The sequence below is a fragment of the Phyllobates terribilis genome, unplaced genomic scaffold (assembly GCF_046119375.1).
Source record: "Phyllobates terribilis strain yellow unplaced genomic scaffold, ASM4611937v1 Scaffold_13__5_contigs__length_258822181, whole genome shotgun sequence".
Lineage (NCBI taxonomy): Eukaryota > Metazoa > Chordata > Amphibia > Anura > Dendrobatidae > Phyllobates > Phyllobates terribilis.
Genome location: NW_027362773.1, coordinates 101,624,682 through 101,651,159, shown reverse-complemented (window position 1 = coordinate 101,651,159; position 26,478 = coordinate 101,624,682). Strand labels below are relative to the sequence as shown.

The 26,478-nt window shown below is 46.4% G+C and overlaps 1 protein-coding gene across 1 annotated transcript in view; it reads right to left on the bottom strand.

The window, feature by feature from the left end:
- The window catches only part of SBF2 (SET binding factor 2), a 273,321-nt gene that overhangs the window by 105,042 nt on the left and 141,801 nt on the right, over positions 1-26,478 (bottom strand). The window contains exons 14-17 of the mRNA XM_073657906.1: positions 25,837-26,041; positions 24,630-24,739; positions 17,047-17,196; positions 5,846-5,914 (exon numbers count right to left, since the gene is read on the bottom strand). Of these exons, the coding sequence (XP_073514007.1) occupies positions 5,846-5,914; positions 17,047-17,196; positions 24,630-24,739; positions 25,837-26,041 (534 nt within the window). The remainder of the gene's footprint in view (positions 1-5,845; positions 5,915-17,046; positions 17,197-24,629; positions 24,740-25,836; positions 26,042-26,478) is intronic.

The following is a 26,478-nucleotide window of genomic DNA, read 5'->3' as shown; positions in this document are numbered from 1 at the left end:
TAGACTAGGGGGCACCAAGTCAAAACAGTACCAGGTCTACAAAGAAAAATGCACAAACTGTAATACAATGCACCCGATGCAATGAGCCCGCACCCGCGAGACAGTGAGTCCGCGAGACAGTGAGCCAGACTGCAGGATCCCTGTCCCTTTAAGAGGGAGAGTTTTACGATCTTTTCCCGTGAGCGTCAGAACATAACAATCCATTAATTAATTTATGGCAAGGGGCAATATAAGGAGATTAATTAGAAAGTTATTTCCTTACAGTAAGGAGAATTCTTCCATTGTGAACAACAGGAAGTCAGAGACGCTGCGACCTCCGCGCTCAGGGTTTATGCAGATGACAGAGACAAAACAGAGTGTGATTCACGGCTGCATTTTACGTGGCTGGATCCCGGTAACACAATAAACCCCTCGCTGGTTATTAATTTAGCGATATAGGGGAAGGTTCAGCAGCGCCTTATCCCCCCAACCCACGCATTGCACAAGTGGATGACTCTCCATGAGTCCGCCGGGTGAGGATTAACATTTCCCGTCACCGGAGTGGGATGATGAAAACAAAGAAGATGAAAATATCCAAATTTTATGGGAGAGAAGGAGGAAAATCACAATAAACTAGAAAGTAATAGAATATTAACCCCTCCTGTCCAGAGGAGTCACATCTCTAGATCGAGCCCCCATAATCACACATCGCACTTTGCCGGAAAAAAAAAGTTTCGATCTTAGAAGATGAGCGAATTAATTCAAGGTAAATCAAATTTTTAATTTTACACCCAAATCTGATTTTTTTCTGATTCGCTTTGCGCTGGTTGCCATATTGCTGGATTGTGGAGGGCGGGAAAAAAGATAAAAAATAAAATAAAAAAAATAAGATTATCTCCTCGCTGTTCACCTGTCTCACCACTGCAGCTCCTCCCTCCCGCTCCGGTCACTTTTGCGCGGCTCGCTACCTCATTAGAGCAGGAAACAGCACACGTTGTTACCTCACAGCATCCTACGTGCATTGCCAGAAGCACTGTCAATGCAGAAAGGAGGAAGGCGCAGACAAAGACCTTACCTGCCATGAAGACAAGTAGAAACCAGAGTTGGAAGACTAGGAGGAAAGCAGTGAGTGAAGAGACTAGTATCCTTTTTTAAAATTTTAATTATCTTTTAACCCCTACATTTATTATGCTCCAAGATCACAATAAGTCACATGGTGCCCCAAGAGCACAATAAGGCACATGGTGCCCCAAAAGACCCAAGAGCACAATAAGGCACATGGTGCCCCAAAAGACCCAAGAGCACAATAAGGCACATGGTGCCCCAAAAGACCCAAGAGTACAATAAGCCACATGGTGACCCAAGAGCAAAATAAGGCACATGGTGCCACAAGAGACCTAGGAGCACAATAAGGCACATGGTGCCCCAAAAGACCCAAGAGAACAATAAGCCACATGGTGACCCAAGAGCAAAATAAGGCTCATGGTGCCACAAGAGACCTAGGAGCACAATAAGGCACACGGTGCCCCAAAAGACCCAAGAGAACAATAAGCCACATGGTGACCCAAGAGCAAAATAAGGCTCATGGTGCCACAAGAGACCTAGGAGCACAATAAGGCACATGGTGCCCCAAAAGACCCAAGAGAACAATAAGCCACATGGTGACCCAAGAGCAAAATAAGGCTCATGGTGCCACAAGAGACCTAGGAGCACAATAAGGCACATGGTGCCGCAAGAGACCTAAGGAGCACAATAAGGCACATGGTGCCCCAAGAGGCCCAAGAACACAATAAGGCACATGGTGCCCCAAGAGAGCCAAGAGCACAATAAGCCACATGGTGACCCAAGAGCACAATAAAGCACATGGTGCCCCAAAAGACCCAAGAGCACAATAAGGCACATGGTGCCCCAAGAGACCTAAGGAGCACAATAAGGCACATGGTGCCCCAAGAGGCCCAAGAACACAATAAGGCACATGGTGACCCAAGAGACCCAAGAACACAATAAGGCACATAGTACCCCAAAAAGACCCAAGAGAACAATAAGGCACATGGTGCCCCAAAAGACCCAAGAGAACAATAAGACACATGGTGCCCTAAAAGACCCAAGAGAACAATAAGCCACATGGTGACCCAAGAGCAAAATAAGGCTCATGGTGCCACAAGAGACCTAGGAGCACAATAAGGCACATGGTGCCCCAAAAGACCCAAGAGAACAATAAGCCACATGGTGACCCAAGAGCAAAATAAAGCTCATGGTGCCACAAGAGACCTAGGAGCACAATAAGGCACATGGTGCCCCAAAAGACCCAAGAGAACAATAAGCCACATGGTGACCCAAGAGCAAAATAAGGCTCATGGTGCCACAAGAGACCTAGGAGCACAATAAGGCACATGGTGCCCCAAAAGACCCAAAAGAACAATAAGCCACATGGTGACCCAAGAGCAAAATAAGGCTCATGGTGCCACAAGAGACCTAGGAGCACAATAAGGCACATGGTGCCGCAAGAGACCTAAGGAGCACAATAAGGCACATGGTGCCCCAAGAGGCCCAAGAACACAATAAGGCACATGGTGCCCCAAGAGAGCCAAGAGCACAATAAGCCACATGGTGCCCCAAGAGCACAATAAGGCACATGGTGCCCCAAAAGACCCAAGAGCACAATAAGGCACATGGTGCCCCAAAAGACCCAAGAGCACAATAAGGCACATGGTGCCCCAAAAGACGCAAGAGCACAATAAGGCACATGGTGCCCCAAGAGCACAATAAGGCACATGGTGCCCCAAAAGACCCAAGAGCACAATAAGGCACATGGTGCCCCAAAAGACCCAAGAGTACAATAAGCCACATGGTGACCCAAGAGCAAAATAAGGCTCATGGTGCCACAAGAGACCTAGGAGCACAATAAGGCACATGGTGCCCCAAAAGACCCAAGAGAACAATAAGCCACATGGTGACCCAAGAGCAAAATAAGGCTCATGGTGCCACAAGAGACCTAGGAGCACAATAAGGCACATGGTGCCCCAAAAGACCCAAGAGAACAATAAGCCACATGGTGACCCAAGAGCAAAATAAGGCTCATGGTGCCACAAGAGACCTAGGAGCACAATAAGGCACATGGTGCCCCAAAAGACCCAAGAGAACAATAAGCCACATGGTGACCCAAGAGCAAAATAAGGCTCATGGTGCCACAAGAGACCTAGGAGCACAATAAGGCACATGGTGCCGCAAGAGACCTAAGGAGCACAATAAGGCACATGGTGCCCCAAGAGGCCCAAGAACACAATAAGGCACATGGTGCCCCAAGAGAGCCAAGAGCACAATAAGCCACATGGTGACCCAAGAGCACAATAAAGCACATGGTGCCCCAAAAGACCCAAGAGCACAATAAGGCACATAGTGCCCCAAGAGACCTAAGGAGCACAATAAGGCACATGGTGCCCCAAGAGGCCCAAGAACACAATAAGGCACATGGTGACCCAAGAGACCCAAGAACACAATAAGGCACATAGTACCCCAAAAAGACCCAAGAGAACAATAAGGCACATGGTGCCCCAAAAGACCCAAGAGAACAATAAGACACATGGTGCCCTAAAAGACCCAAGAGAACAATAAGCCACATGGTGACCCAAGAGCAAAATAAGGCTCATGGTGCCACAAGAGACCTAGGAGCACAATAAGGCACATGGTGCCCCAAAAGACCCAAGAGAACAATAAGCCACATGGTGACCCAAGAGCAAAATAAAGCTCATGGTGCCACAAGAGACCTAGGAGCACAATAAGGCACATGGTGCCCCAAAAGACCCAAGAGAACAATAAGCCACATGGTGACCCAAGAGCAAAATAAGGCTCATGGTGCCACAAGAGACCTAGGAGCACAATAAGGCACATGGTGCCCCAAAAGACCCAAAAGAACAATAAGCCACATGGTGACCCAAGAGCAAAATAAGGCTCATGGTGCCACAAGAGACCTAGGAGCACAATAAGGCACATGGTGCCGCAAGAGACCTAAGGAGCACAATAAGGCACATGGTGCCCCAAGAGGCCCAAGAACACAATAAGGCACATGGTGCCCCAAGAGAGCCAAGAGCACAATAAGCCACATGGTGACCCAAGAGCACAATAAAGCACATGGTGCCCCAAAAGACCCAAGAGCACAATAAGGCACATGGTGCCCCAAGAGACCTAAGGAGCACAATAAGGCACATGGTGCCCCAAGAGGCCCAAGAACACAATAAGGCACATGGTGACCCAAGAGGCCCAAGAACACAATAAGGCACATGGTGACCCAAGAGACCCAAGAACACAATAAGGCACATAGTACCCCAAAAAGACCCAAGAGAACAATAAGGCACATGGTGCCCCAAAAGACCCAAGAGAACAATAAGGCACATGGTGACCCAAGAGACCTAAGAGCACAATAAGGCACATGGTGCCCCAAGAGACCTAAGAGCACAATAAGGCATATAGTGCTCCAAGAGCACAATAAGGCACATGGTGCCCCAAGAGACCTAAGGAGCACAATAAGGCACATGGTGCCCCAAGAGGCCCAAGAACACAATAAGGCACATGGTGACCCAAGAGGCCCAAGAACACAATAAGGCACATGGTGACCCAAGAGACCCAAGAACACAATAAGGCACATAGTACCCCAAAAAGACCCAAGAGAACAATAAGGCACATGGTGCCCCAAAAGACCCAAGAGAACAATAAGGCACATGGTGACCCAAGAGACCTAAGAGCAGAATAAGGCACATGGTGCCCCAAGAGACCTAAGAGCACAATAAGGCACACGGTGCCCCAAGAGACCAAAGAGAACAATAAGCCACATGGTGACCCAAGAGCAAAATAAGGCTCATGGTGCCACAAGAGACCTAGGAGCACAATAAGGCACATGGTGCCCCAAGAGACCCATGAGGATGATAAGGAACATGGTGACCTAAGAGCACAATAAGGTACATGGTGCCCCAAGAGACCTAGGAGCACCATAAGGCACATGGTGCCGCAAGAGACCTAAGAGCATAATAAGGCACAAGGTGCCCCAAGAGACCTAAGAGCACAATACGGCACATGGTGTCCCAAGAGACCTAAGACCACAATAAGGCACATGGTGCCTCAAGAGCACAATAAGGCACATGGTGCCCCAAGAGCACAATAAGGCACATGGTGACCCAAGAGCACAATAAGGCACATGGTGACCCAAGAGCACAATAAGGCACATGGTGACCCAAGAGACCTAAGAGCACAATAAGGCACATGGTGTCGCAAGAGACCTAAGAGCACAATAAGGCATATGGTGCCCCAAAAGATCTAAGAGCACAATAAGGCACACGGTGCCCCAAGAGCACAATAAGGCACATTAAATTTCCATCAAATAAACTGAATGCAAATTGAATTTCTTGGCCATTTTCGGGTGAGCTGCCGAATTAAATTTCCAGAATATTTGCTCAACCTTATTCACTCCCTTACACAGAAGCAGTGAAGATTGTTAGCCTTATGCAAAAGAATATCAAACATTGTAAAATAAGTTCTGCAACTTTCTGATAAACACTCGTGCCGATTCATCAAAAGGCGAGAGTCTCAGAATAAGTGTGGCGCATCTGAGCCGCTAGTGAGTCAGTCATAAACCGTAGTACAGTTCTGGTTTCATTTACACCACTTTCTGCCCTAAATGATTGTGCATCTGCTGGACTCCAATCTGTCAAAAAGTTGAATAAAAAATGTCAAAAAAAAGTTACAAACTTTTATGCAAAGCTTTGCAACTACTCCATAACTGTGTCATATGGCATTGATAGCATAACTGTAAAAATGGAATATTCCTATAAGAAATGTACATGGGATCGGATAGAAATCCGTCAGGACTCACCCTACAGAACGCGGTGGCCAAAGGAATGAGCATCGCTGCGATGTCATATTCTTCAAAGCTGGAACAGTCCTGAAAGGAAACACATGACAGATCTTAATGACAGGCAATTTGCAACTTCCAGAACTCACTGTTTCCCATTGAAGCCATTGCAGGATCAATTATAAAAAGTATTGCTTTAATAAAAAAAATATATATATGATTGCAGCAAAATTGAAAATATAAAGTCATAGTCAATGTTTTCTGCAGTAGATGTGACGAACCCTGCAGAAGCATATATTACCAGATTGCACTAATCCTATGCTGACCGTCCTGCTCATTGTGCCGCACATCAGACAGATTATTGTAGATTCTAAATTTTGTCAGCCATGACACTTATATGACAAGTAATATATACAGTTTGAATGTGGCCTCTGACATGACGGGTTTGGAGCAGAGTCCTCAGATGATGGATGGCAGCGCCGGTGACTGCCCAGCAATCAATATCTTTTATGAGATTTTCCATTGTCACACGAGGAAATGATTACCCACCTAAAAGTGTGAGTGAGGGGCTAACGTGGAGCACAGGGGCGGGGGAGGGTAACGCAGGAGGTGGGCTGGATATGACCCGTATACACATCTAAATTATCTTCTTATTCTGGCTCCAGGAGAAATTTCCATAGAAGGATGTTCAGGAATCCTAACATTTATGAAATATGGCCGCCTACCCGGGATGTGTATATGAATGAAGAGGCTATTGTATGGCAGAGACGATACTGGAGAAGCCATGGTCAGGTGTGTGGTGACCGGGCGTTACACCAGGGAGGGGTCGCAGTGATGGTATTACGTGTCTAACGCCAATCGCCCAAACAAAGCAACATCTGCCTTCATTACCAACTGAGGGTGACGAGCAATGACGACCGCCATGACAAATGGGACAACAGCTAATGATAATGAGGACAATCCCGATCCAGGAATATGCACAGGAATGGGAGGGTTCTCGACTCCTAAATTCCAGACCCATCAATTACTACAGAATTTATGCTATCACGTAACGACCATCCTCATCCGTGCCATCAAGTGACGACCATCCTCATCCGTGCCATCAAGTGACGACCATCCTCATCCGTGCCATCAAGTGACGACCATCCTCATCCGTGCCATCAAGTGACGACCATCCTCATCCGTGCCATCAAGTAACGACCATCCTCATCCGTGCCATCAAGTAACGACCATCCTCATCCGTGCCATCAAGTAACGACCATCCTCATCCGTGCCATCAAGTAACGACCATCCTCATCCGTGCCATCAAGTAAAGACCATCCTCATCCGTGCCATCAAGTAAAGACCATCCTCATCCGTGCCATCAAGTAACGACCATCCTCATCCGTGCCATCAAGTAACGACCATCCTCATCCGTGCCATCAAGTAACGACCATCCTCATCCGTGCCATCAAGTAACGACCATCCTCATCCGTGCCATCAAGTAACGACCATCCTCATCCGTGCCATCAAGTAACGACCATCCTCATCCGTGCCATCAAGTAACGACCATCCTCATCCGTGCCATCAAGTAACGACCATCCTCATCCGTGCCATCAAGTAACGACCATCCTCATCCGTGCCATCAAGTAACGACCATCCTCATCCGTGCCATCAAGTAACGACCATCCTCATCCGTGCCATCAAGTAACGACCATCCTCATCAGTGCCATCAAGTAACGACCATCCTCATCAGTGCCATCAAGTAACGACCATCCTCATCAGTACCATCAAGTAAAGACCATCCTTCATCAGTGCCATCAAGTAACGACCATCCTCATCCGTGCCATCACGTAACGACCATCCTCATCCGTGCCATCACGTAACGCCCATCCTCATCCGTGCCATCACGTAACGCCCATCCTCATCCGTGCCATCAAGTAACGACCATCTTCATCAGTGCCATCAAGTAACGACCATCCTCATCCGTGCCATCAAGTAACGACCATCCTCATCCGTGCCATCAAGTAACGACCATCCTCATCAGTGCCATCAAGTAACGACCATCCTCATCAGTGCCATCAATTAAGGCACATCCTCATCAGTGCCATCAAGTAACGCACATCCTCATCAGTGCCATCAAGTAAAGACCATCCTCATCAGTGCCATCAAGTAACGACCATCCTCAGTGTCATCAAGTAACGACCATCCTTCATCAGTGCCATCAAGTAACGACCATCCTTCATCAGTGCCATCAAGTAACGACCATCCTTCATCAGTGCCATCAAGTAACGACCATCCTCATCAATGCCATCAAGTAACGACCATCATCCATCAACGATGAAGATGGTGATAAATCATTCCTATGGTGACAACTGATAAGAATGGTGACACTTGATAACAATAATGAGGATTGAGACAACGGATGAGAACCATGAAGATGATGGTGAAAAACAGTGAGGATAGTGGCAACTGCTGTCAAGAAACATGAATGTGATACTATGTAAAATGAAGTAGTATTGAGACCATGAAAGACAATGATAAGGACGGATATGATGATGAAGAGAAGCGTGAGGACAGAGGCGACAAATGACGATGATGGCAACGATTGACTATAATAGTGACAGCGAAGATGACTTGATAATTGACAAGGATGATGATAACCTTTGAGGATGGAGAAAAAGATAATAAGGCTGATGACAACTGAATAGGTGGGAGACAGACAACGATGAGGGAGGATGATTATGACAAGGACAGTGACAATTGATAAGTGGGATGACAGTGACTGATGAGGATGGAGACAATTGATGACAATAGTCGTAATGACAAGAATCTTGACAATGAGGAGGAGAGTGAGAATTGATAACAGTGAACAATGAGGAGGGTAACAACTGATGATGATAGTGACAATGATAATTGACAAGGAAGACGATGGTAACAATTGATACCGATGATCTTCATGACACCTGATAAGGATCAAACTATTGCACGTCTATCATGTACCCAGGTGACATCACAATGGTTGATAAATGACAGATGTGTGCCATAGTTTTTTTTTCTTCACACCAAAAAGCATAAAGCGCTTTGCATTGGATATATAAGCTTTCACGTCTGCTGTTCCCATGAATGGAGCGTCGCTGAGGTTGATGTAACGCTCGGGTGACAATGGCATCTTCCGCAGCTGTAAAATGTGACTCTCCGTCGTCTGCCGACACATCTGACTCTTCTTATATCGGGATGCCATGCGTGTTTGTCATGGGGCCCCTGCTTATAAAGATTAGCAAAGCGTGTCTGTAATCTTCGGAGGAAATGGTTGAGATGCCAGGTCCCCCCCTCTTCCCCTTCGGACACTTTAGTCTCACAGTGAGGTTTGTTTTGCAGGAACCTTGACCGAGTCTTAACCGTCAGCGGCGGTGGCCGCGGCGCCTCCTCGTTAATGCTCCTCTTCATTATAGCGCAGGTGTTACAGCAAATAAATCCCCTCATCTGTCGTCCGACTGTCAGAATGTGCTGAGTAATCGCTGCGTCACTGATAGCGGGAATCCACAGGAACAACATCTGTACAGGCAGACGATGGAGAGCATGTATTATACCGCCACATTGTACGGATGGACGGTGGAGAGCAACAGTGTGTATTATACCGCCACATTGTACGGATGGACGGTGGAGAGCAACAGCGTGTATTATACCGCCACATTGTACGGATGGACGGTGGAGAGCAACAGCGTGTATTATACCGCCACATTGTACGGATGGACGGTGGAGAGCAACAGTGTGTATAATACCGCCACACTGAACAGGCGGACGATGGAGAGCAACAGCATGTAGTATAAAGCCACATTGTACGGATGGACGGTGGTGAGCAACAGTGTGTATTATACCGCCACATTGTACGGACGGACGGTGGTGAGCAACAGTGTGTATTACACCACCACATTGTACGGACGGACGGTGGTGAGCAACAGTGTGTATTATACCGCCACATTGTACGGACGGACGGTGGTGAGCAACAGTGTGTATTATACCGCCACATTGTACGGATGGACGGTGGTGACCAACAGCATGTATTATACCGCCACATTGTACGGACGGATGGTGGTGAGCAACAGCGTGTATTATACCGCCACATTGTAAGGACGGACGATGGAGAGCAACAGCATGTATTATACCGCCACATTGTATAGACGGACGGTGGAGAGCAACAGCGTGTATTATACCGCCACTGTACAGGCGGACGGTGGAGAGCAACAGCGTGTATTATACCGCCACATTGGACGGACGGACGGTGGAGAGCAACAGCATGTATTATACCGCCACATTGTACGGACGGACGGTGGAGAGCAACAGCGTGTATTATACCGCCACATTGTTCGGACGGACGGTGGAGAGCAATGGTGTCTATTATACCGCCACAAGACTGTCCATAATGGCGAAATCTAACCTAAAAATGGCAGTAGCTCAGCACACCCAGACTCCAGGCAACTCTTTCTAGTATTCCTGCAGTAAAGACTTATCACCGCTACTGCGTAACCTGGAAGCTGTCAGGGCCTTCATGCTGATGGTCTCCCTCGATTCTCAGATGCTTAACTAGCAAATAAGCCATGCAGGATTCATGGAAAGCTGAGCCAAACACTGTGAGAGCGGAAATGACAGTCATACAGGTTGTCACCCAGCTTTCCCAAAGTCCAGAATGTAATATCTACCTAGTTTTCTAATTATACATGAGTGGAAAATGTGTTTTAATAGAAGGAGAGACTAGATGCAATGCAGGGTATAAGAAAAGCTCCGTAGCAGACGCTCTGGCAGCTGTATTGGTGACTATAAAGCTTTCCTAGAGTCCTGAATGGCAAATGCGCTTAATTCGGCAGTTCTATATGAGCAAGTGATGGCTCATGGCCTGACTAGTGATATCTGCCTTTCGGGACTCTGGGAAAGCTGTATCATTCTCTGAAATCTCACCCTGAAGCATGTAGGGTTTACGTGTGTCGGTCATCCTTGGTGACAATCTAATGTGAGGGCGGCTGGCCGGTGCTCCCGCGGAGGCATCTCAGATATGGATCTCCCGGCACACCGCCGGCCGGTGCAGACACATAAACCGCTCCAGACTGCGAGATGTCTGTCTCACATTAAAACGAGTTACAAAACACGACAGGGAATGCTTCTCATTACACAGCTATTTGTACGGAGGCAAGAGCAGAAACCAATCCCGTTACCTCTCCGAGATAATCACCCCCAACATGGCAGCGGCCAGGAGGGCCTTGCAAACAATTTCCATGGAAAGTAGTAATTCTTACAGGATTTCATCATAGGATTTTTATGTCATATGTCATCAATGCAATTAGTTGCTGTTGGGCCATACTTCACATTTTTACAGTTGGAGCGGACCCTGGTGGAGTTAAAGGGGTGGGTGATTATCGGTACTACGGAAAGCACAGTAAAAAGTTCTAAAACTTTCCAATAGACTTTGGTGCACAGTTCTTAATAAATCCGATGCATAGAAAAAAGTTCTAAAACTTTCTAATAGACTTTGATGCAAAATTCTTGACAAATCTGGTGCATAAAATTTTTTTCTAAAACTTAATAGAATTTGAAATACAATTCTTAATAAATCCGATGCATTTCAGGATGTGACATTTAGGCCACTTTCTTGCTTTCTTGATCATAAATCCATCTGAAACGTTGAGTCCAGGTTTTCAGATTTGCAAAAGTTGCAAACAGCGAGCACCACGATTTACAACTTAAGAAAAGTGGAGTCTTCGGTATTAATTCTTCACATTTTCAAGATCTTCGCTTGCTGTCAGTGAAATAGAAATAGCCTAAAAAAAAACCTTTACAGACCCAATAATTCTTATACCAGAGGATTTGTTACAATGTATCGGTGTGAATAATCCTCTGTGAGAAAAACGCTGCAGCACAAATCGCTCTTCTGTCTTGATAATTTGCTACAAATGTACCGATGCAGGTAACATGACGCCAGACTGGGGCTAGTTACCTGCACTGATACACTGTAACAAACAGGAATTCACACATACGCACATTATTAAAAAAGCTGGGATGGGAGCAGGAAATGTGGAGTCAGCAGGAGGCTCGGGGCTGATTTTTACGGTGCTTTTACACTTCCAGGGGGCCGAGGAATCTCGCCTATAGGCACTAAATAAATGATGTCGCCATAAAGCACAAACCTGAGCGAGCCGATCTGTTATCTGCAGAGCTAAGTATAGGAAACTGGAGTCATGGGCTAAATATAGCTGCGGACCGCCATAAAGACGTAGACACCCCTCCAAAGCCATAAGGACTGGGATGGATCCTATTACATATGTCCGTTCTGGAGACCACAGACCGCCAATAACAGCACCTTATATTGTGCAGCGATAAGGGGGGAGGTAAAGGTGTATACTGTGTGCAGAATTATTAGGCAAGTTGTATTTTAGAGGATTATTTTTATTATTGATCAACAACTATGTTCTCAATCAACCCAAAAGACTCAAATATCCGAGCTTAATATTTTTGGAAGTTGGAGTGTTTTTTTTTTAGATTTGGCTATCTTAGGAGGATATCGGTTTGTGCAGGTAACTATTACTGTGCCGAATTATTAGGCAACTTAATAAAAAAATTAATATAATCCCATCTCACTTGTTTATTTTCACCAGGTAAACCAATATCAGTGCACAAAATTTAGAAATAAACATTTCTGACATGCAAAAAACAAAAAAATTAGTGATTAATATAGCCACCTTTCTTTATGATGACACTCAGCAGCCTTCCATCCATAGATTCTGTCAGTTGCTTGATCTGTTTTCGATCCACATTGCGTGCAGCAGCCACCACAGCCTCCCAGACACTGCTCCGAGAGGTGTACTGTTTTCCCTCCCTGTAGATCTCACATTTTATGGTGGACCACAGGTTCTCTATGGGGTTCAGATCAGGTGAACAAGGGGGCCATGTCATTATTTTTTCTTCTTTTAGACCTTTACTGGCCAGCCACGCTGTGGAGTAGTTGGATGCATGTGATGGAGCATTGACCTGCATGAAAATCATGTTTTTCTTGAACAATACCGACTTCTTCTTGTACCTCTGCTTGAAGAAGTTGTCTTCCAGAAACTGGCAGTAGGTCTGGGAGTTGAGCTTCACTCCATCCTCAACCCGAAAATGTCCCACAAGTTCATCTTTGATGATACCAGCCCATACCAGTACCCCACCTCCACCTTGCTGGCGTCTGAGTCGTAGTGGAGCTCTCTGCCCTTTACTGATCCAGCCTCTGGCCCATCCATCTGGCCCATCAAGAGTCACTCATTTCATCAGTCCATAAAACCTTTGAAAAATCAGTCTTAAGATACTTCTTGGCCCATTCTTGACATTTTATGTTATGTTTCTTGTTCAAAGGTGGTCGTTTTTCAGCCTTCCTTACCTTGGCCATGTCCCTGAGTATCACACACCTTGTGCTTTTTGATACTCCAGTAACGTTGCAGCTCTGAAATATGGCAAAACTGGTGGCGAATGGCATCTTGGGAGCTTCACACTTGATTTTCCTCAATTCATGGGCAGTTTTTTGCGCCTTTTTAGGCCAACACGCTTCTTGCGACCCTGTTGGCTATTTGCCATTAAACGCTTGATTGTTCGGTGATCACGCTTCAAAAGTTTGGAATTTTCAAGACTGCTGAATCCCTCTGCAAGACATCTCACAATTTTGGACTTTTCAGAGCCGGTCAAATCTCTCTCCTGACCCATTTTGACAAAGGAAAGGAAGTTGCCTAATAATTAAGCACACCTTATATAGGGTGTTGATGTCATTAGTCAACACCCTCCTCATTACAGAGATGCACATCACCAGATTTACTTAATTGGTAGTTGGCTCTCAAGACTATGCAGCTTGGAGTAGGACAACATGTATAAAAAGTATCATGTGATCAAAATACTCATTTGCCTAATAATTCTGCACACAGTGTATAAATGGTGGCATGTTCATTATTGATTTGAGAGGGAAGAGGTTCTGCAGCGTCAGGATCTCTGTGGTCCGGTTATATACGGGAGGAGGTTGTCTAGAAGTAGATCATCACTATTAAAATGGTAAATTATTCCCAATCCAGAGGATCACCTACTGATCACCGGGGGTCCAAGTAGGGAGCAGAGGTGTCCATGCTCCGTCCTCCGCTCTAGTCATCATCTACAGGACTGCCGGAGACCCCTCACTATTTATATTTACTGGAAGTAGAAAAATCCCCCCTAAAATTAAACTGACCCCCCAGAGAATGATCTGCGGTCACAGCAGAGGAGCTTTCTCACTGGTTGATTCCCCTTCTGGACTATCAGACTTTCCGGATGGCCGGATAAGAGGAGGTGTGCGGATCAGATGGGGGTGGTTGTCCGCTCGCCCGCTGCTAAAGTTGACAGTTTTGGTAGGGGGGAGTCTGGGTTATTTACAGGCAGATGCTGGGAGTTGATGGCGAGGGGCTCAGCGAGAACAACACAACTAAAGGGTACTGGATGTTTGCTACAATGTATCAGTGCAGGTAAAATGTATCAGTGCAAAGATACCGATCCTGCTGATGGTTTTGTCGCAATTAATTAGTGAAGATTAACGTTTACCAGATACCAAGCAGCAGTCGGCAGAACTATAAATGCAGCTCTGGATGTGACTGGAGGATAAGGCATTCGTATTTGCAGAGTTATTCACTGTTTATCGCTATAAAATGATGATAGCGTTTTATTTCAATTTGTGGTTGCTTTTATGGAGGGGATATCTTCCTCCTGGGAGGGGTGGGGGGGATAATCCTAATAGAGACAGATCAGAGGATCAGATTGCCGCTTATCTCTGCAGCGACGGCCATGTCCTCTCTCCAAGTAAACACATATTACAGATGGGAAACATCACCAGTAACGTTCCCAGCGCAGGATAAAAATGTGCGGCATGAAAAGCCAACCCCCTCCCCCCATGTGGCCCTGGACGGGGGTTAATAAACAGCCATAAATCGAAGAGTAATTAAAGGCCCCCCATGCACAGAAGACTGATGGCAGCAGAGCAAGCCCATATTCACAGGTTCGCCCATACTGAGAACTTCGCCAGACAGTCTTTTATGCCTGGGGGTCCCGATAGATGATGTCGGGGGGAGTTAAGGATCCGTCATGTTTGATTTTGGACCAAGTGTATGGGAGAGGCGAGAAGGATAGTGACCGGCCCAACCATAGATTGGCCAACAGCTACCTAAAGGGTATAAGGGGCAGATAAGGGAACAGACGGGCAAATTGCTGCACAATCCTCCCCAGAAACCCATCTATCACCCCGGCGGCAGCTGCGTCATTCCTGGATCTATAGGCGGAAGCCACTCAGCTTTCCACAGACCCGGAGAGGCACATGCACTGTTAGACTACGTTCACACGTTGCTTTTTTGCTGCATTTTTTTAATGCAAATTAAAAGCTGCTTTTTACAGTACCAGGAAAAGTTATCAGATTTCAGAAACCTCGTGCACACGCAGCTTTTTCCAGACTAAATTGGAAAACTGCAGCATGTCAATTCTTTCAGCGTTTTTTTTTCACCATAGAAAGCGATGAGGAAGTGAAAAATCTCTGCCAAAAAATGCAGCCATGCGTTATTGGTGAATAAAACTAAACCTCATTAAACATGTACTGTAGACAAATGACAGATATATTCTGCACCAAAAAATGCAGAAAAATCAGCTTTTTTTGTAAGCAGCTTTTTTTTTTTTTACTGTTGAAAGAGCATGCAGAAAAAAAGCAGCAAAAAAGCAACGTGTGAACATAGCCTTAGGCTATGTGCCCACGATGCAGAAATGCTGCATATTTTTTCCACTTCTCCCTGGCAGGAAAAATGCATGCGGATTTTACATGCGTTTTTGCCGCCAGGTAGAAGCGTTTGTCAAGCGTTTTTGCATGCATTTCTGCATGCGGGTTATCAAGCGCTTTTCCAAGCGATTTTAGCATTACTTATAAAAGTGCTTGACAACTTGTTCACACTATATAAATCCATGCAACCGGCATGGATTTATAGTAGTGTGACCAAGTTAGTTAAAAAAAAAGAATAAAAATGGTAAAAAATAAAAAAATAAAGTTTATACTCACCTTCTGTTGTCCTCCCGGTGTTTTGTCTGCGCCTTCCGGTGTCTTGCATTGCTCGCGGTGGTGTGAAGGACCTGCGGTGACGTCATTGAGCAATGTGATGGGTCACATGACTCAGTGACATCATGGCAGGTCCTTCACAACAGCGCGAGCAATGCAAGACACCGGAAGGCGCAGACAAAACACCGGGAGGACAACAGAAGGTGAGTATAAACTTTATTTTTTATTTTAAATTCTTTTTTTTACAGTTTCTATGGTACCCGGGTCTGGATGAGAGTCTCCTCTCCTCCAGACTTGGGTACCATACGCACATAGAAATGCATAATATCCGTGTGTACAAATGTACTGACACGGATATTAAGCATTTCAATGCAAGTCAATGGCGGCGATTACGCTGCGTGTCCGCAAAATTAATGGATATGCTGCGGATTTTTGAGCACAGCATAAATGCTGCGGAAAAATCCGCAGCATGGGCATTGACATTGCGGCTTGTCATTGGGGACCATGGGGGGGCGGATTACCAAGCGTTTATGCTGCGGAAATTCCGCAGCATATACGCTTGTAAAACGCTACGTGGGCACATACCCTTAGGCACAGTTTTGTCCCTTCTGTCACATGGCTCTACCGGTATAAAGGAACCCCCATAAATTAGAAAGAGGCATCAGACCAACAGCTCTCCCAGGTCCACCGTGCAAGAGCACTCGGCTTATCAGACCACGTTCTGTACAGATAATACACCTTCTATTATTAAAGGGCTTTTCCCAAAATCATAAGTTTTCTTTTATCCATAGGACAGGGGATAACTTGCTGATTGCTAGGGATCCCAGGAATCCCGAGAACTGAATGGAGTGGAGGTGTGCACGCTCGATATCCGCTCTATGGGATTGCCGAAAACAGTGGGGTGCTGCACTCTGCTTTCCCCGGTCGCCCCATACACACTGAAGGATCGTAGGTCAAGCACGGGCACCGCCACTCCATTCCAGACTGGACTCTGCTCTGCATAGAACGGTGCGATTTTGGAAAAACCCCTTTAATGCAGCTTTGGATGTGACTAGAGCTTTTTACCACTGTGTGCAGGTTCACATTGTATAATGATTGCCAGTATGAGATCCTTGGTGACGAAGCAGCGCACAGCGGGACGGGGGCCAGGACATTGCGTCGCCGTTACCTGCAGAGCGCAGTTCATCATTCGCACTATGTAGTCGAACTGCTGATGGTTGAGGATGGTCCTGTTCTCCTTCACGTGGTGGCCGAGCTCCTCCGTCAGACACTGTCTTGCAGCCTTCCCCTTCAGTGCACGGAGAGCGGCGGGCAGCGTCTGGGGAAGACAAGGGGGTTGTTACTTGTGAATAACACTTCATTACTGCAAGAAAATATGTCCTGGCGAGAAATGGCGAGAGAAGACGAGAGGAAGCGGGCAAATATCTGCAAATCCTGAGCCCTGAACCTCCGGTACAGCGGCTGATAACAGAAGGCAAAAGTTTACACGTAGGAAAGAAAGTCCACAATAGTAAACCAAGTACCTGATCGGGGGTCGATTTATGGCTGTATTTAAAGGGCATCTCCATCTAACTACCTGGATTGAGCAAGTTTGCAAAACGATTCCATTCCTTGCCCTGACGTTTATTTTAATTGTGTGTTATGCTGCAATCACATCCAGAGCTGCATTCAGAATTCAATTCAGCTGACTTCCTGTTAATAAAGTGTAATGCATTGCAGAATCTCGCAGAGTCGTTCCGGGCTTATAGGTAAAAGATCTAATAATAAAGTGTAGAACATACATGTTTTTTTACCCCCCACAAGGGCAAGCAGCACAGTTGTAAATGCAGCTTGGGAAGTGACTAGAGCAGGGGTGGGAATTTATTTTCTAGAGGAGCCACATGAGAGACCATGACTGTTGTGGAGGCCAAACCAATAGGCTGAAATTAATTCTGCTCAATATTAACATATTAATTATTATTTTATATTAATATTAATTGAATAACTTAATATTGAGCAGAATTAAGTATGAATACATCCCCCCATATGCTGTATGAGCCCGCACATAGCCCAATATATACTGTATGAGCCCGCACATAGCCCCCTATATATTGTATGAGCTCGCACATAGCCCCCTATATACCGTATGAGCTCGCGCACAGCCCTCTATATACCGTATGAGTCCGCAGAGCCCCCTATATACCGAATGAGCCAGCACACAGCCCACTATACCGTATGAGCCAGCACACAGCCCCCTATGAGCCAGCACACAGCCCTCTATATACCTTATGAGCCACCACACAGCCCCCTATATACTGTATGAGCCCACACACAGCGCCCTATATACCGCATGAGCCAGCACATAGCCCCCTATATACCGTATGAGCTAGCACACAGCCCCCTATATACCATATGAGCCCACACTCAGCCCCATATATACCGTATGAGCTCGCACACAGCCCCATTACATACCGTATGAGCCCGCACCCAGCCCCATTACATAACGTATGAGCCCGCACCCAGCCCCATTACATAACGTATGAGCCCGCACCCAGCCCCGATATACTGCATGCCCCGCACCCAGCCCCGATATACCGTATGAGCCCACTATATGCCGTATGAGCCGGCACACAGCCTATTATATACAGTATGAGCCCACACACATCCCCCTAATACATTAAGAACCCAAACACAACCTCCAATATAGCGTATGAGCCCGCACACAGCCCCAATATACCGTATGAGCCCACACACAGCCCACTATATACCGTATGAGCCCGCACACAGCCCACTATATACCGCATGAGCCCGCACACAGCCCACTATATACCGCATGAGCCCGCACAAAGCCCACTATCTATATCGTATGAGCCCACACAGCCCCTTATATACCGGATGAGCCCACACACATCCCCCTAATACATTAAGAATCCAAACACAACCTCCAATATACCGCATGAGCCCGCACACAGCCCCAATATACCGTATGAGCCCACACAGCGCCCACTATATACCGTATGAGCCCGCACACAGCCCACTATATACAGTAAGAGCCCACACACAGCCCCCTATATACATTAAGAACCCAAACACAACCTCCAATATACCGTATGAGCCCGCACACAGCCCCAATATACAGTATGAGCTTGCACACAGCCCCCCTATATACCGTATGAGCCCACACACAGCCCCCTATACACATTATAAACCCAATTACAACCTCCAATATACCGTATGAGCCTGCACACAGCCCCCGATATACCGTATGAACCCGCACACAACCCATTATATACCGTATGAGCCCGTACACAGCCCTCGATATACTGTATGAGCCTGCACACAACCCCCGATATACCGTAATCGCCCACACACAGCCCCCAATATACTGTATGAGCCCGCACACAGCCCACTATATACCGAATGAGCCAGTACATAGCCCCCGATATACTGTATGGGCCTGCACACAACCCTCTATATACCGTATGAGCCCACACACAGCCCCATATATACATTAAGAACTCAAACACAACCTTCAATATACCGTAAGAGCCCCCACATAGCCTCCTATATATAGTATGAGCCCTCACATAGCCTCCCATGTACAGCATGTGCCCCACGTAACCCCCTATACACAGCACAAGGCCCATATAGCTCCCTCTGTACAGTATGAGCCCCACGTAGCCCCCCTGTACAGTATGAGCCCCACATAGCCTCTTACATACAGTATGAGCCCCACATAGCCTCTTACATACAGTATGAGCCCCACATAGCCTCTTACATACAGTATGAGCCCCACATAGCCTCTTACATACAGTATGAGCCCCACATAGCCTCTTACAGTATGAGCCCCACATAGCCTCTTACATACAGTATGAGCCCCACATAGCCTCTTACATACAGTATGAGCCCCACATAGCCTCTTACATACAGTATGAGCCCCACATAGCCTCTTACATACAGTATGAGCCCCACATAGCCTCTTACATATAGTATGAGCCCCAATTAGCCTCTTACATACAGTATGAGCCCCACATAGCCTCTTACATACAGTATGAGCCCCACATAGCCTCTTACACACAGTATGAGCCCCACATAGCCTCTTACATACAGTATGAGCCCCAATTAGCCTCTTACATACAGTATGAGCCCCAATTAGCCTCTTACATACAGTATGAGCCCCACATAGCCTCTTACATACAGTATGAGCCCCACATAGCCTCTTACATACAGTATGAGCCCCACATAGCCTCTTACATACAGTATGAGCCCCACATAGCCTCTTACATACAGTATGAGCCCCACATAGCCTCTTACATACAGTATGAGCCCCACATAGCCTCTTACATACAGTATGAGCCCCACATAGCCTCTTACATACAGTATGAGCCCCACATAGCCTCTTACATACAGTATGAGCCCCACATAGCCTCTTACATACAGTATGAGCCCCACATAGCCTCTTACATACAGTATGAGCCCCACATAGCCTCTTACATACAGTATGAGCCCCACATAGCCTCTTACATACAGTATGAGCCCCACATAGCCTCTTACATACATATGAGCCCCACATAGCCTCTTACATACAGTATGAGCCCCACATAGCCTCTTACATACAGTATGAGCCCCACATAGCCTCTTACATACAGTATGAGCCCCACATAGCCTCTTACATACAGTATGAGCACCACATAGCCTCCATATATACAGTGTGAGCCCCACAGTCTCCATATATACAGCATGAGCTCCCTTATATAAAATATGAGCCCCATACAGCCCCCTATACATAGCATGAGCTCCACATAGACTCATATACAGTATGAGCCCCACACAGCCCCCTATACATAGCATAAGCCCCACACAGCCCCCTAATATACATGCAATTATCCCATACACATGTAAAAAAACAACAAAAAAACACCACATACTCACCTCGCTCCCATTCCCTCAGCGCTGCGCTCCTGTCTCCTGTGCACGGAGACTCAGCAGCAGTGCGATGAAATGACGTCATCGTGTCTACAGTTTCACACGCTGACTGGTGGAAGATGGCGCTGGCGGCCCCGTCCTCCACCAATGTAATCACTGCTGTCTGCATCGAGAGGATGCGGAGAGAGGTGTCAGCGAGCGGCGGATGGACGGCAGGCGAGAGAGGGCAGTGTGCGGCCCATCGGCCAATGTTCGGACCCGAGGGCTCTCTTGGTCCGCACTTTACTCAGGTCTGCACTAGCGTATAAGACATTATAGACATCAAAGTGGAGGGGCCCTATAAGTTCTGCTGCCAAATCCCATTAATCTTGGAGTATCAAACTCCAAAACAGGCAAGGAATGCTGGGAGTTGTAGTGATACCTCACCCACCAAGCAGCCAGAGTTTGCCGTCCTCGGACACAGACTATACAGTCACATAGTTTCCGATAAACAAAATAGATGGCGGTCGTCTTGAAAACAAGTTTGTGATGTCGGATTTTTGATGTCTATTGTAGGAAGTGACAGAGGAGATATGAGACAGTTGGCAGCAGATCTCAGAAATGACACATTCCCGGAATATCGCAGAGGAGCGGCCGACATTACACAAGCGCAGAACATCAATCGCCGGGCTGGACAGACGCCCGCCGCGGGCAGATACTCACCGCAGACTCCTTTAATGTGCTATTATGAAAAAACCTCACTAGAAACGCTCAGGCTGAGGAAGGTGTCACTGACACTGCGCAGAGCGAGAGATGTGACTACCACACATCCTCAGCCCCACACAGGACGTCACCCAGCTCCACCGGACTCCGGAACGGCAAATCCTCCGAATTATGTATGATACGTCCCCTGCTCCCAGCACGAGGAACATTACTAATCATCAGCCCAAAAAGCAGGGTGACAACAAGACAGTACTGCACCAGCAGAATAGTGAGTGCAGCTCTGGAGTATAATACAGGATAAGTAATGCAATGTATGTACACAGTGACTGCACCAGCAGAATAGAGTGCAGCTCTGGAGGATAATACAGGATTTAACTCAGGATCATTACAGGATCAGTAATGTATGTACACAGTGACTGCACCAGCAGAATAGTGAGTGCAGCTCTGGAGTATAATACAGGATGTAACTCAGGAGCAGTACAGGATCAGTAAGGTAATGTATGTACACAGTGACTGCACCAGCAGAATAGTGAGTGCAGCTCTGGGGTATAATACAGGATGTAACTCAGGATCAGTAATGTAATGTATGTACACAGTGACTGCACCAGCAGAATAGTGAGTGCAGCTCTGGAGTATAATACAGGATGTAACTCAGGATCAGTAATGTAATGTATGTACACAGTGACTCCACCAGCAGAATAGTGAGTGCAGCTCTGGAGTATAATACAGGATAAGTAATGCAATGTATGTACACAGTGACTGCACCAGCAGAATAGTGAGTGCAGCTCTGGAGGATAATACAGGATTTAACTCAGGATCATTACAGGATCAGTAATGTATGTACACAGTGACTGCACCAGCAGAATAGTGAGTGCAGCTCTGGAGTATAATACAGGATGTAACTCAGGATCAGTAATGTAATGTATGTACACAGTGACTCCACCAGCAGAATAGTGAGTGCAGCTCTGGAGTATAATACAGGATGTAACTCAGGAGCAGTACAGGATCAGTAAGGTAATGTATGTACACAGTGACTGCACCAGCAGAATAGTGAGTGCAGCTCTGGGGTATAATACAGGATAAGTAATGCAATGTATGTACACAGTGACTGCACCAGCAGAATAGTGAGTGCAGCTCTGGAGGATAATACAGGATTTAACTCAGGATCATTACAGGATCAGTAATGTATGTACACAGTGACTGCACCAGCAGAATAGTGAGTGCAGCTCTGGAGTATAATACAGGATGTAACTCAGGATCAGTAATGTAATGTATGTACACAGTGACTCCACCAGCAGAATAGTGAGTGCAGCTCTGGAGTATAATACAGGATGTAACTCAGGAGCAGTACAGGATCAGTAAGGTAATGTATGTACACAGTGACTGCACCAGCAGAATAGTGAGTGCAGCTCTGGGGTATAATACAGGATAAGTAATGCAATGTATGTACACAGTGACTGCACCAGCAGAATAGTGAGTGCAGCTCTGGAGGATAATACAGGATTTAACTCAGGATCATTACAGGATCAGTAATGTATGTACACAGTGACTGCACCAGCAGAATAGTGAGTGCAGCTCTGGAGTATAATACAGGATGTAACTCAGGATCAGTAATGTAATGTATGTACACAGTGACTCCACCAGCAGAATAGTGAGTGCAGCTCTGGAGTATAATACAGGATGTAACTCAGGAGCAGTACAGGATCAGTAAGGTAATGTATGTACACAGTGACTGCACCAGCAGAATAGTGAGTGCAGCTCTGGGGTATAATACAGGATGTAACTCAGGATCAGTAATGTAATGTATGTACACAGTGACTGCACCAGCAGAATAGTGAGTGCAGCTCTGGAGTATAATACAGGATGTAACTCAGGATCAGTAATGTAATGTATGTACACAGTGACTCCACCAGCAGAATAGTGAGTGCAGCTCTGGAGTATAATACAGGATGTAACTCAGGAGCAGTACAGGATCAGTAAGGTAATGTATGTACACAGTGACTGCACCAGCAGAATAGTGAGTGCAGCTCTGGGGTATAATACAGGATAAGTAATGCAATGTATGTACACAGTGACTGCACCAGCAGAATAGTGAGTGCAGCTCTGGAGGATAATACAGGATTTAACTCAGGATCATTACAGGATCAGTAATGTATGTACACAGTGACTGCACCAGCAGAATAGTGAGTGCAGCTCTGGAGTATAATACAGGATGTAACTCAGGATCAGTAATGTAATGTATGTACACAGTGACTGCACCAGCAGAATAGTGAGTGCAGCTCTGGAGTATAATACAGGATGTAACTCAGGAGCAGTACAGGATCAGTAAGGTAATGTATGTACACAGTGACTGCACCAGCAGAATAGTGAGTGCAGCTCTGGGGTATAATACAGGATATAACTCAGGATCAGTACAGGATAAGAAATGTATGTACAGAGTGACTTTGCTGTTTAAATGGAGGTTGTCACCCCCAAAACTCAAAATGAACCATTTATACAGTCCTATATGGGATAAGGTATAAATCATACCTACAGTACAGATTCCAATAATTTAGTTTTACATAAGCCAGTCTTATTACACATATAAATGAAGGCTCCTTCGTGTGTCCAAACACTCATTGAACTGTTCTGCCCCTCAATTAGCATCCTAGGCACTTTGTCGTAGCTTGATTGACAGAGATTACTTGCCCAGAGCACTTACTGCCTGAATTAGACTCCCAGCCCTGCACGATCGCACTCTGAGCGCTGCAGGAACCCAGCGAACACAAGCACACACAGTGTCAGTGCAGGTGTGCGTGCATCCCTCCTATCGTCTGCAGCGGGTGCCTGTGCGCAGCAATGGGCCGCTGCAGACAAGAGACAGGGATGAGAGCGCGCATGCACGGACACACTGCGCTCACTGGGCTGCTGAATGTCAGCATGCACACACAAGGTCAGGGCTTCAAATCAGGCCCCTATAGGACTCTAGGAGCATTGGGGGTGACACACTCCCTTTAAGTAACATAATCGTACATATAAAGTATAAAACGATGATCTGAGGACGATGTGGGTTCTATAGTAAAGTAGAATATTAATACAATGACCAGATCCCTCCTATTCTGCATTCTCTACTCTTTATAGAAAACCGTGAGCAAGAAAAATTACCTTTTCGGTTTCCAGTATTTTGTTCTCGAATATATACGAGATGCAATTTCGCACTACTTCCAACCTCCGGGCGCTGTTGAACACGGTGCTGGACTTGTCCACTATGGAAACTGAGCAAAGAGAGAAAATCAGGGAGCAATAATGAAGTGTGAGCTCTGTGGATCATCATGCTTATGGCTCTCATTAACCCTATTACACTCGCCAGCTGTCAGAGCTGCATACGTGGAAGTCTAGGAAAGCTGCAGGACAACATGGCAGGACACAAATGGAGGGATTATGGTGCATTGTGAAAGTAGGTAATCAGTACAAACTGATCAGAGGTAGGAAGAAATAATACACATCTGTGCCCACGAAATGCCAAGTGGCTGGAAACGCGCCTATGTGGCTTCTCCTAAGTGAGAAATTTCCTGCAAAATTAGTGAAGTTTTGTCTCTTTCTACAACCTGGCAGAAACAAATATCCCATCACCCCGTATAATGTACTCTGATGACTGTCAGGGCCTATGTGCTGGTGCCGAAGCGGTTAATAGCTGTAGACTTACAGGCCCTGTATGGATTTAGTTAGGATTTTATGGTTCCCGAGGTTCCTGTTTGAAAATCCTGTTAATGACTCCTGGGAGCAAAACCACAGACCTCAACATAGAGCAGAGGAGCTCCCCGCTTCTGAGCGTCTCATAGAGGAGTGAGAATGACAGCCAGCGGCCTGACGGACGACGCTCGGAGCGCTGCCACCCAGTCCTGGATACATTTACGGCACAAGTAAACCGGCCGTAGAGTGATCACTTGTCCTTAGAATAAATATGTCCAATCGGACAATGAAGAGCAACTTCTTGTGCTTCTATTTTTTGCAATTTTTAAGAGGTTATTCCAAAAATATGAAGTTAGATCCATAGGGGCAGAGCGCTGCTTTCTTCGGCAATCCCATAGACAATGAGTGGAGCATGTGCACCTCCGCTCTACATAAGGCAAAGCCACCCAAAGTTTCCTGGATTCAGAGTCCAATTTTAAGGTATCACTTCATCTTTTGGGGATAACCCCTAGGTTATATCCAGAGGCTGAAAAGCTGCACAACCTACTGCTTAGAATAGCTTTTATCCCCTATGACACACACTTCAGGATGACACATTTTACCTGCACTAGTACACTATAACAAAATATCAGCCCGGGTGAGTGATCTATGCAGCTGATAATTAGTGGGAAGGACTCACCAACGGGGGAACCTGCAGGAACGATGCACTTTTTCTCCATCCGTGCCGCCAATGTGGAGTTCTGGTTTTTATTGACTCCCTCTTGGATTACATCCTGGACTTTGAGCTCGTTGATCTTCGGGAAGGGCAGGATGTGGACTCGCAAGTGGGATCCCTCTGTCGGCCTTGGGACTTTCTGGAATGCCATGTGGGGGTTTGGGTTTTCCTACAGAAAGGCATAGAAGCATGTACGTCATTAGCAGAGCGGATGCCGAATCTCCTAACACAGGCATCCATGACCAATATCAGCTGCTGCCGAGGAGCGGTATCGGCTGCTGCCGAGGAGCGGTATCAGCTGCTGAGGACCGCCATGTGGGTTTATTGCATTTTCGGAAAAGGGGTTTTGTCCGCCCAATCTGACAGTTTAAACTAAGCCTTATAGAAAATTAAGTCGCTATAATAATGACACGTGAACATTCAGCTGATGTGTTTTCAACATGGAGAGGAGAAAGCCACTGGTTCCAGACTATCTTTCCTGAAAAGTAAAGGATAGGGGCGATGAAAATTCCATCTACCCGATCCTTCTCTCCTACGACATCATCTGTCAGAAGGAATTTGGGAGGCCCCCCATACACATCAGATGGTCGGATTTTGGACTGTAAT